Consider the following 12,327-nt stretch of genomic DNA (forward strand, 5'->3'; position numbering starts at 1 on the left):
CTCTTTCTGAGGAACAGAAAACAAGACTGGATGCGCCTATAACTGAAGAAGAGGTCAGAGCTGCGATCTCATCAATGAAAAATGGTAAATTGCCAGGCTTGGATGGCTTCCCGATTGAGTATTATAAGAAATATATTGATATTTTAGCTCCATTCTTGCATAAAGTTTACCTTGAGGCATTAGAAATAGGTTCCTTACCGAGTACATTTAATGAGGCACTAATCTCCCTTATTCCTAAAAAGGATAGGGATCTATCAGACCCATCAAATTACCGGCCAGTAAGCCTTTTAGGCATCGATTGCAAAATTTTGATGAAGGTTTTGGCCTTCCGCCTGGATCAAATATTACCAGATATCATCAATGGTGATCAGGTTGGTTTTATTAAGAATAGGTCTTCAGGTGATAACATTAGAAGACTTCTTCATCTCATGCACAAAAGCAAATCGAGTCTAGTTGCGGCCTTCTCGCTGGATGCTGAGAAGGCTTTTGATCGGGTAGAATGGGGCTTCCTTATGACAACACTTGCAAGGTTCGGGTTTGGGCCTGGATTTTGTAATTGGGTCAAAACTGTATATGCAAGTCCAAGGGCAGCAGTTTTGACAAATGGATTGGTGTCAGAGTTTTTCCATCTCACTCGCGGGACCCGGCAGGGGTGTTCTTTGTCCCCGCTGCTTTTCACAATATTTCTGGAACCACTGGCCTTGGCTATTCGAGCTAACAGGGATGTCAGAGGTGTTCATGCAGGGGGTATGGATCACAAGTTATTTCTATATGCTGATGACATCTTAGCAGTATTAACGGATCCCATGCAGTCTCTACCAGCGCTACTCACATGTGTTGAGTCATTTTCAAGGTTGTCAGGTTATAAGATAAACTGGTACAAATTGGAAGGCATGCCACTATCAGCATCATGTCATTCCGGATGCTTTACTCCATTCAATTTTAAGTATTTACCTTCAGGTATGAAGTATTTAGGAATATTATTAAAACCCAAACTGGAGGATATTATGCTTTCAAATATGGAACTTCTCCTCCTAAAGATAAAAACAAATCTGGATAAATGGGGTAAATTGAATCTTACACTATGGGGTAAAATTAATGTGATTAAAATGATGGTGGCCCCACAGTTCAATTATGTTTCTATGATGTTACCTGTAAGAATTCCTTTACACATATTTAGTCAATTTGAGAAGTTAATTAAAGATTTTTTGTGGAATAACAAGAAGCCAAGAGTGAATATAAAGAAAATGTGGGCCTCTAAAGACATTGGGGGAATGGCCCTCCCAAATGTGAAGTTGTGTAATTTAGCTTTTGAAATGTCAAGACTGGCCAAGCACTGGACAGGTTCGGACTCTGAGCTGAGCTGGATGAAGATCGAACAGGAACTAGTGAGCCCTTTTACACCCTTGGATGTTCTCTCACAGGGCTCAGCAATTAATGGACAAGACTTTCATAATAACCCAGTGCTCGGGTATTCTAAAGCTGTCTGGGTAGAGGTGCACAAGATGTGTGGAGCATCTCATTTAAGACAACCTTATTCCTCACTATGGAACAACACCGTTGTACAGATTAGGCGAAAAACAGTGTTCTGGAAGGAATGGCTTGTATACACAGGATAAGTGATCTTTACTCAAGGGGAGTGTTTATGTCATTCGCTGAAATAACCCAAAAATATGGTTTGATAAGAGAAAATAATTTTTGGAAATATTTACAAATAAGGGATTGTATTACCAAAGAAAAATTTACTCAAAGCTCAAATATGGTGGTGGAGTTTCTAGAATTGTCCAGTACAGCACATAGAGCAGCTGTTTTCTACAAACTGTTTAACAATCCAAAAAAGAGATATGTGAAAACTTGAGGATTATATGGCAGAGAGATTTGAGTTGTGCAATTTCTAAAGAAGACTGGTGTAGAATTTTGTCATTCTCTGATAAATATATAAGAGAGGCCAGGGGTAAATTTACTCAGTACAAATTAATACACAGATGGTACTTCACTCCGTCCAAACTTTATAGAATGGGAATCAGTCCCAGTAAAATATGCTGGAAATGTAGTTCAGATCCAGGGACATTTATGCATGCTATTTGGGAATGTTTATCCCTTTTGGCAAAAAGTATTGGACAAAATAGGAAGGTGGATTGGTTTGATAATACCCTTGTCACCAAGACTGTGCTTATTAGTCTTCTTCTCGTTTGGCTCTCGGCGAATGCGAATATAAACAATAGGTTTTTTAACAGTAATTACATAAACAAACACAATTGTGTCTGAGAGTCAAATTGAGTCACTTAAAATCCAGTGAACTGTTCAAGTTTGTCAGAAAACTGCTTACTGACTTTATTTAAGGGATAATTTTAAGGCAATATAAAGGCTTATTTTGTAAACTGACAGAAATCACTTTAATAAAGAACAGTGGTCCCTAAATCTAAAAAATAGAAATCTGTTATGGATGTACTTTTTTAATATATAAATACAGGTAAAATAATATCTTGTTTTCTCCTCTCCTCCTTCCCCTTCTCTTCCCTGCTTAGCCTCTTGTGTCCTTGTCCTGTCTCGTGTGTATTACTTTCCCTGGAACAGTCTCTCACTGTCGTTCTCTAAAACCTAAAAGAGAATTATGGATTTGATCAACTGGTCTCTGAATGCTATTGACACCCTTTTCTCAACGAGAAGTCTGGGCTCGGGAGAGCCCGAGTGCCCTGGAGGGACTTTCCCTGCCGGATACACGATGGACGGGTGGCAGAAATGGAGGATCGTGTGCCTGGCGGGACTGTCGATCGAGGACGCTGAAGATATCTACCTATTCGGAACCATGATAACAGGGTTCTTGCTGATCGGAGCTGGCTTGGCCCTGGCTTATTGGAGAATTAAGAGAGCGGAACCGGCTGTTCAAACCCCCCCAAGGCTGCCCGCTGGGATTGAAATGATAGGACGAGGCGCGACTTCTCACAACAAAAGCAGCATGGTTAACACCTTGGAGACACTTACAGGTGCCGTGAAGACTCAAAATAACACCATTGAGCGTATATTGGGATACATCAAGAAGAGACCTGCTCAAAATGACACCCTTGAGCAAAAGTTGGATCACATCGCAGAACGGCTCATTGCAGTTGTGGGGTCTCAGAATCAAAAGAATGACAACACCACGGAACGGAAGTTTGATACCATCATGGGGAGGCTCGCGGTTCTCCAGAGATTGAGAGACCAGTGTTGGAGTGTTAAAGAACAGCTTTGAAATTCTCCTGAGCTGCTCGCATAAAAGAAAAATCAACAACATCAACATGTGGGCCCAGCTGCGGGCCCAAGGCTGGAGCCGAACAAAAACTCCCTGATAACGACTGTGTGTTGACTATTCTTCCCATCCCATGCAAGGCCACCTGGGTTGGCTGGCAGACTGTTTACTTAGACTGATAGGGCGGAGGACACTGTCTCAGCTGAACTCTGGACACGCACACACATACACTTACACTGATAAGCACGCACTCATCCCCCCTCCCTTTCCAAATGCCTTCGATGCTTGTTTCCTGCGGGGGAACACGGCGGGTCTATGTGCCGCGCTGGAATGGTAGCGCTGTGAAGGACAGCTGCTGTGTTCGCTTCGTATTACTCCTCACCCCCCACCCAATCCTGTGGCTTGTCATGTCTTTCACAAAGTTGTGCTGTGGACATTTATGTGCTTTTTGTGCAGAGGAGTCTTTTTGTTTCCTGTTCTCATGCTGTCCTACCATGGAAGCACAGCATGAGTAGAGGTCCTTTTTTTCCCCTTGTACTTTCCCATTGTTGTGTATATTTCAGTGTTTTTCTGTAACGCTACCGATCTCCGACTTGTATCCCCGTGTAATGTCTGTGTTATGTCTGTAAGGGGGGGGGGGGGGGGGGGGGGTGTCCTATTTCACTGCAGGGCAACCTGCATGTGGCGAATAAAGCTTTGATTGATTGATATTAGGGGATCGGTCGGTGTTACCTGGGGTTTCAAAATATGACTGTGGTTATAAAGGTAGGGGTGATTGCAGTGGCTCGAGTTATTCTCAGTGTATGGAAGGAACTATCTCCTCCAGAATATAATAGGTGGAAAGAAAATATGCTGAAAATGGTGTTGTGTGAAAAATTCTTGGCTAGGATTAATGATGATAGGGAGGGTTATGACAAATCATGGAAACGTGTTTTTGTCTGAGATGGTTGGAATTTATTTGGTCAGGGCAATTATCTTTAGTTAAATTTTATGCTTGCTGCGTTGTATGTTTGTGTAGGCACTCAGTAATGGAATAACTTAAGAATTAGATTTTATTGTCCTTTTTTTGTGGGTGTACCGATAGTTAGTAAGTATGAAAATAGACCCAAAATACAAAGGTGAATTAACCATGGGATTGGAAGCTGTCTTTTCTTTTTTCTTTTCTGTTGTTGTTTTGTTTGTTGTTTTGTTTATGTTTTCATGTGGTTAAATGTTAAAAACAAATAAAAACTTCAACTACAAAAAAAAAAAGAAGACAGGGGATTTTTTAAAAAAAAACCCATCTTGAACATCAACAAAGAGAGTGCTGCTGAATTAGAAGCTCATTCAAGATTCATGATTCAAGATTCTTTATTTGTCACATGCACGCAGTGAAATGTATCCTGACACACTCCTCGACTGTGCAAAAGGAGAGAGAGGAACATTATATACATTAAGTGAATATATACATGGGGGACATTATGTACAGTACTAGCATTGTATGCAGCAAGTAGGTGAATTTTGCACATTAAATGAAATAAATAAAATAGAAAATCTGAAAATTTTAAATCAAAAATCTAAAATGAATTTTGTGGAGGTGGGTGTTAGGGTGTCTAGAAGAGAGTCCTGTCTCTGTCACTTACGAATGCTGTGAGAGGGTGTGTGTGTGGGTGGGGGGCATGTTATGGTTTAGGGGGATAGAAGCTCCTCTGTTAACCCTTGGGGTTAACTGTAGACTGGGAAAACACTCTGTGGACTGAAAGAGGACATTCCCTAACTTGTATGTGAGGCGTGTTGGAATATTTCTGGGCGAGTTTAGCTAAGCTGAATTAGCGTGGATAATTAGCCTTATATACTCTTTGGCAGAGCCCCAGAACTTTTTGATCATCCATTATATATATTTAATTTTTTATTTCCTACTAAGCTGCTATAAGATTTTTATATGATTTTCACAATTTTCCAATACTTCACAGGGTGCATTTGTCATATTTTATTAAAGTCATACCTGGCAAATGCTTTCAGCTGCATCCACTGCACATTTCTCCATTGCTCTGCATAATAATGGACTCTTCTTGCTCAGCTCCTCCATTATCTTACAGTATATTTGAATTTGATCCACAGGGCATGCCTAGCACAAACAAACATCCTTACTCTGTTTCTTAGGTGCATATGTAATTATAAAAACACACAAAAAAACTAGTCTTACCTTTTTCAGTTTTCCTTCAAAATCATTCAGGAAAGTGGTTCTCCAGAAGGAAGTTTGTTCTTCATAGCTAAAAGACACTGAGAGTAAACTGTTCCATACCTACAAAAAAAGATCACAAATTTTAACAGACCAGCACAATGTCCATTGTAACAAGCTGTTCTGGTGATATCTGATCTAAGAACATTATCATATGTTCATAAGAGACTGACTTCATCAGTGAAGTCACACATGAGCTTACTGTGCCTTTCCAGGTGGGAAGAACTATAGCGCAGATCTAGTGCTATGTGGATGTGACAGCAGTAAGACGCAAAGGCTTTGGTGAATTGTTGCTGAAATTGGTTTCTGGGACATGAAACATCATAAGAATAAAGGCCTTCAACTGTCTGACTAAAGAGGGAGTCCTATGGAGTTTGGTTTGTGGGACTCTGGAGGCAGCTAACAGCCAACTGCCCAACTAGTGGAATCTCTGAGTTCTGTTTGTGAGTGGACTGACAGATGGCTTGGTACAGCATCTGCAGTGTTGCAGATGTTCTACTGGTCTGTTGTGGTAAAAACGGAGATCAGTATGAAATCAAAACGTTTGCTGTACTGGAATCTACTGACACCATGAGCTGGGGATAGTCATCAAAAGAATGAGATCACACAAATGAGTGTCCTCTGAAAGGTGTCTTGGGTGTCCCTCAGAGATAGCATGAGGAGCTTGTCATTGTGAAGGGACTAAGAGTACAGCTGCTCCTTGTCCACACTAAGAGGGGCCAGTTGACGGACCTCTGGCATCTAAGCAAGATGCCTTCTGGATGCCTCATAGGTGTGTATTTAGCTGCTTGAAACACATGTGCAGCAGACTTAAGACTCACTGGAGACACTGTCTCTTGGATTGCCTGGAATGCTTCAGTGTCTCCCCATAACAGCTGGAAAAGGTTGCTGTGGAGAGGGAGGTCTGGCCACCTTTGCTTTGGCCAGTGGTTCCCAAACTTTTTTTGCTGGACCCCCCCTTTGTTTTACAAGAAAAATGTTTGCGCCCCCCACCCCCCGTGCGCACGAACACATCCTCCAACCACACACACCCATATTTTGCTCCATTGCGGTTTATTTCACACCTCAAACATTTAGTAAACAATTAAGCAAATACAAGTAATCTGCAATAAATTACAGGTAGTAAGAAAATAAAACTAACTCTTTTACGCTACGTCCACACCTACACGGGTATTTTTGAAAACGCAGCTGTTTCGTCCACACGTAAACGGCGTTTGGAATCACCGAAAACGGATATTTTTTAATACTCCTTTTTTGCGTTTACGTGTGGACGAGGAATACAGAGTTCATCATGCAACGTCAAAGGTATGAGCCTTTTTTCATGTCACGCTGTGCGCCACGTTATTGTTTACATGAGATGAATTGCAGAATGGCAGATAAAGACAAAATACTGTTAATCTGACTACCTGCAGGTTTTACACGCAGTTACTGTCCCTCCATTTACAAAGGCAGAGGCATCACGGTGTGATTATTTTACGTGTAGTTGGTTTTTTTTTTCTGTGTAATAATATTCAACATTGCTATCAATACATTTTTCAAAAAATGCCTCTCTGTGCAAAATGGGTTTAAAAACATAAATAACTGTGGGATACTGTTTGTCCATGATTTGAACAGGGGGAACAAATCGTGGCAGGATCAGCCTGATATTATTTTTATCCCACTGTAACTTTACTGTATAAAGAGCTAACATCTCAAAAATGTCAGGAGTAGTTAGTTATTATAACAAGTGTTTGTGAACTAAAAATCAAGAATGTGGGATACTGTTTGTCCGTGATTTGAAGAGCCCAGCGCTGCTCCCAACGAAGGGAAAACCAATTCTGCAGGGAAGACCTACCTTGGCACTTGTGCAGGTGAAACCAAAGGGAAGATATGCTTCACTATATTTTCTAGTCTTTGTCTTAGAATGAAGTTGGTTTGGAAACCTATTCAGCTATGCTTCATCTCCTGCTTTGCGTTTCTGTGGGCGCCCCGTGCTAGCAGTGTCCAAGCGTTGTTATTGTTTTCCTTTTCATACCGCGCCCCCCCTGCCATGGCTCTGCGCCCCCCCTAGGGGGCGGGCCCCACACTTTGGGAAGGTCTGGCTTAGGCACAGATGAAATGGATCGATGGATGGCACTCAACATTAAATAGCTACTGCAGTTGTTAAAAAAAAAAAGATTAATCTTGATTTTAAACCAATCACACAAATATATATTTTGATTAAGTAAGTAAGATTACTTCTTACTTTTTGCTTACCTTTATTTCATTGGGTACAAAAAAACGTGAATTATTTAATTCATTAAGCTTTTTGTTGAAGGTATTTCTCCGCCACTCCCTCATTATTTCTAATGTCTCCCCAAATGACTCTTCATGAATTCTCCCTCGTTTCTGCAATTATATAATAGTTATAAGTTGATTCAAATGTCTTAAAATAAATCAAATACATAAAATACATTTTACATAGTCAGTTTGATACATCTAAAACTTGACTTGTATCTAATTTGGAGTAGTATTTAGGTAGTCTATATTTAAGCAAATAAAATAAAGTATTCTGGATAAATGATCCCAACAGTTCATACTTTGACTTTAGCTTTGTATAGTGACTCCAAAGTGTGACCTGCCCAACAGACTGACAGAGAAGTCTTACCTGAGAATCAGTGGGGTCATACGCTTCAGCAAGCAGACAGACCAAACTGAGGAAGTTAAGAGGGACATCACAGTAGACTGGATCTTTGATGCAGCAGCAGACAGAACCAAGAAGCATTACTGCAGTTTTCAGGCAACACTCTCCATTTTTGTCATCAAAACTATGAGAATAAAATATACATATTATTTTGGGAGCATGCAAAAAGATTGCTTATCATTAATGACAATGAATGAGGTTCTTCTTTAGTGATATGATGTTCGAGTGACAGTCAAAGGTTTTTTTTGTTTTTGTTTTTTTAAATCACCTTTTGTTGCAGTGGCTTTCTCTTTCCATGAGATGAGATACCAAATCATTCCAAATCTGTTATGAGAATAATAGCAAACATTTATTTTGTCAACACATGGTTAAAGCTAGGATATGTAACATATCAGCATTGTGTAATTTAAGTGGTTTGAGACACTCCCCATCCTCTGGTTTCTGTTTTTAGGCTTTAGATTCTCTAACCCATTATATGAAAGTTTAACCAGATGAAATGAGTAGCAAAAGCTACAATTAAGATTTATAAAGTCTGAATAGGAAGTAAGACACAGTTGTGCAATGTATTAAGAAGAGAAGAGAGAGCAGGGTTATAATCGTGTAAAGCAAAACCTGAGCATTGACTTATATTAAGCTCAATTTAGACTTTGAGACATAGGCAAGCTATCCATTTTCAAATTTGGATTTTTTTTGGCATTTTCCTTTTATTCATCCTTCCATCTGCTTCCACTTATCTGGGGCTGGGTCATGGGGGCAGCAGCCTAAGCAGAGAAGTCATGTTCCACCTCCCAGTGGAACACATCGTCCAGGAGGCATCCTTGTCCGATGCCCGAACCACCTCAACTGGCTCCTTTCGATGTGGAGGAGCAGTGGCTCTACTCTTGAGCCCCTCCCGGATGGCTGAACTTTTCACCCCATCTCTAAGGGAAAGGCCAGCCACCCTTCAGAGAGGGTAAGGACATAGATCAATAGGTAAATTGAGAGCTTCACTTTTACACTCAGCTCTCTCTTCATCACGATGGACGAGTACAGCGATCGCATTACTGCAGCCAAGGCACCAATCACTCTGTCGATTTCTGGCTCCCTTCTCCCATCACTTGTGAACAAGACCCCAATATACTTAAACTCCTCCACTTGGGCACTTCACCCTTTTCTGGCTGAGGACCATGCCCTCAGAATTGGAGGTGCTGATTCTCATTCCCACCACTTCACACTTGGCTACGAACCGTTCCAATGTGAGCTGGAGGCCATCACCCGATGAAGCCAACAGAACCACATCATCCATGAAAAGCAGAGAAGAGATTCTGGGGCAACCAAAGTGAATGCCTTCTGCCACTTGGCTGTGTCTTGAAATTCTGTCCATAACAATTATGAACAAAATCGGTGACAAAGAGCAGACTGGCGGAGCCCATCAACTACCGGGAAAGACTCCGGCTTATTGCCGGCTATGTAGACCAAGCTCTTGCAACAGTTGCACAGGGATCGAATGGCCTGTAGCAATGGGCCAAACACCCCATACTCCCAGCACCTCCCAAGTCCAAAAAACACATGTAGACTGGTTGTTTCGTTTGGCCTGTCGGTACCTATCAGCTATCTCCGAAGTTCCACAGGCTAACCAAGCCTGACAGGAATCCTTCTTCAGCCTGGTGGCTCCCTTCACCTCTGGCATCCACCATTTGGTTTGAGGGTTACCATCATAACATGTACCAACCACCTCACGGCCGCAGCTCAGTGCAGCGGCTTTGGCAACAGAGGTGCTGAACACGGTCCATTCGGACTCAAAGTCCCTAGTCTCCCTCGGAATGCTGTTGAAGCTCTGCTGGAGGTGTGAGTTGAAAATCTCGCGGACTGGGGACTTTGCCAGGCATTCCCAGCGCACCCTCACTATACATTAGGCAAGCCAGGTGTGTCCAGCATCCTCCCCTGCCACCTGATCCAACTCACCACTAGGTGGTGATCAGTTAACAGCTCAGCCCCTCTCTTTACCCGAGTGTCCAGAACATATGACCGCAGGTCTGGTGATATGATTACAAAATCGATCATCGACCTGTGGGGTAGAGCAACCTGGTGCCATGTGCACTTATGGACACTCTTATGTTTAAACATGGTGTTCGTTATAGCCAAATTGTGGTTTGCACAGAAGTCCAACAACAAAACATCAGGTAGCCGTTCCTTCAGGTCTCACTGTCTTTGCCCGCATGAACATTGAACTTTTCCAGTAGGATAACAGAGTCCCTGGGCGGAGAGCCCAAGCTGTGTGTTGAGGTGAGCCTGACTATATCTAGCCAGTACCTCCTAACCTCATGCACTAACTATGGTTCCTTCCTCACCAGAGAAGTGACATTCCACATCCCGATTGCCAGTCTTGGTAGCCAGGGCTTCCACTCCTGGACGCCCCCGACACACAATGCACCCGACCATTTTCCTTCTAACTTCCTTTTATTTTAAACAATGACTATATGGGAAATCAGATTTAATCAGATCTGATTAACTTTAATCAGATTTTCTTTTCATGTTCTACTTCATACTTTTTTTTGTGTCTTTAAGGATACATACCCTGTTGTCAAACTGAGTTTTGTCAGATTTGATTTTATAATCTAAATACTGAAGAATATCTAGAAGTCCTGCTGGCACACTGGATATGAAGCTCATTAGATCACCGACAGGCATCAGAGACATCCAAGAGTGCACAAGAAGAGGATCAATGTCCACCAGGTATGAGTGTGTTGTCATGATCTCGATCAGGTTCCTAATTTAAAGTCAAAGCTGATTATTGAGCCAGATACATTTAAGCAAATTTCAACATGGTTATTGGAGAATCACACTTACTGTGCACGGCTAATATAACTGTTCCAAGAAAAATATGTGCCTTTAATTCCGCCTGTCCAGGACTCAAACTGTGGATTTAAGACAGGTGGGAGTGGCTCAAATGGTTTACTTTCTCCTTTCAGAAGATGAATCAGAGGGAGGACCAAGACCCACTTCTCAGTTTGGCGTTGGCTAGCATATTGGCAAAGCGTCTCAACCACATCTGCAACTCTATATAAGTAAAGAGGTCAATGATCAGACAAGGCACTGAGAAGTTACTGCAAATTTCTAAGTTAAATCTGTAAATTTTGTAATAACCTGTAAATTGTAAATACTGTAAAACCACTGTCATTTAATGGTCAGGCATTGCACAACTACAAGCATTTCACCTCATGTCATACTGTGTATGGTTGTGTGTGTGACAAATAAAATTTGAATTTGAATTTGAAGTTCACATTATATAAGCTACATCAAAAAGACCATACAGGCCAGGATATCTGCTGGCTACACTGGAATCCCTAAAACATTGTTTCACCAAAATGTAGTTAGGTTGATCAGATCATACATTATGGGATTCTAGATTAGGAAAAGGTCAACATTATTATCAATATGGTGACTTTACACTTAGAATTAAGTTACACATCAGGTACCTGTTTTTATTAGCCAAAGGGTTTGCAAAATCTTCCCAGAATGCAAGAAAATTATCCCGAGGCATTTTAGGCAGGCAAAGAAGATCACATAGAGTAAAGAGTCTGTCTGCCATGTTGTCTTTCAGATACTTGTTGTAGACAAGCAAACCAATGAGTCCTGCATGCAGAGGTGGAAGGAAGGATTGTGTTTTTTCTTCCTTTTTTTTGTTCTTAGGAATGATTATTTCCTCCACAAATTTTTTCAGCAGCATTTTCACCTAGAAAACGCAAAGGGCGAGCGTGAGGAATTATATACATGTAATGCATAATATGCTTGGTTAAAAACAATATTCAGGACTTCAATCCCTCTTTAATTATTGGGTTGCAGATGTGTTCTGCTGTGATTTGTTGTAGAATAAAACACTTGCCTGTTGGAAATCATACGGCAATCCCCATCGTCGTTCCCTACCGTCATGAAGTACAGGGTGGCTGTATGTACAAAAGAACTGTTCAAGGAGGATAAAGAAGTTTTCCAAATTTTTTGCATTCCAGGTTGTGAGAAGATCAAAGATTATTTTTAGCATTTCCCATCCAGCAATGTTTCTCCCATCCAACACAGTTTTTTCTGTAGAATTCCAGCGCCAGGTACTCTTCAGTTTGGGATGGATCATATCATCATATTGGTGCCACTCACCTTTAAATCCCAACAGCACAAAATTTACAGAGGTTAGCAATGATTATATTTATTCTTCTATTGTTTGCCACATACAGTTTTAAA

The 12,327-nt window shown here is 41.2% G+C and overlaps 1 protein-coding gene and 1 pseudogene across 1 annotated transcript in view; one reads left to right on the forward strand and one right to left on the reverse strand.

The window, feature by feature from the left end:
* The window catches only part of LOC148098617 (E3 ubiquitin-protein ligase rnf213-alpha-like), an 89,924-nt gene that overhangs the window by 66,959 nt on the left and 10,638 nt on the right, over nucleotides 1–12,327 (reverse strand). Inside the window, exons 4-12 of the mRNA XM_087852878.1 lie at nucleotides 11,978–12,243; nucleotides 11,571–11,827; nucleotides 10,942–11,151; nucleotides 10,669–10,861; nucleotides 8,381–8,436; nucleotides 8,077–8,236; nucleotides 7,686–7,817; nucleotides 5,415–5,513; nucleotides 5,214–5,336 (exon numbers count right to left, since the gene is read on the reverse strand). Coding sequence (XP_087709004.1) covers nucleotides 5,214–5,336; nucleotides 5,415–5,513; nucleotides 7,686–7,817; nucleotides 8,077–8,236; nucleotides 8,381–8,436; nucleotides 10,669–10,861; nucleotides 10,942–11,151; nucleotides 11,571–11,827; nucleotides 11,978–12,243 — 1,496 coding nt within the window. The remainder of the gene's footprint in view (nucleotides 1–5,213; nucleotides 5,337–5,414; nucleotides 5,514–7,685; nucleotides 7,818–8,076; nucleotides 8,237–8,380; nucleotides 8,437–10,668; nucleotides 10,862–10,941; nucleotides 11,152–11,570; nucleotides 11,828–11,977; nucleotides 12,244–12,327) is intronic.
* On the forward strand, nucleotides 2,615–3,219 carry LOC148098619 (uncharacterized; annotated as a pseudogene).

This window comes from Neolamprologus brichardi, chromosome 15 (assembly GCF_056152115.1).
Source record: "Neolamprologus brichardi isolate AB-2024 chromosome 15, ASM5615211v1, whole genome shotgun sequence".
In the NCBI taxonomy this organism is placed as follows: Eukaryota; Metazoa; Chordata; class Actinopteri; order Cichliformes; family Cichlidae; genus Neolamprologus; species Neolamprologus brichardi.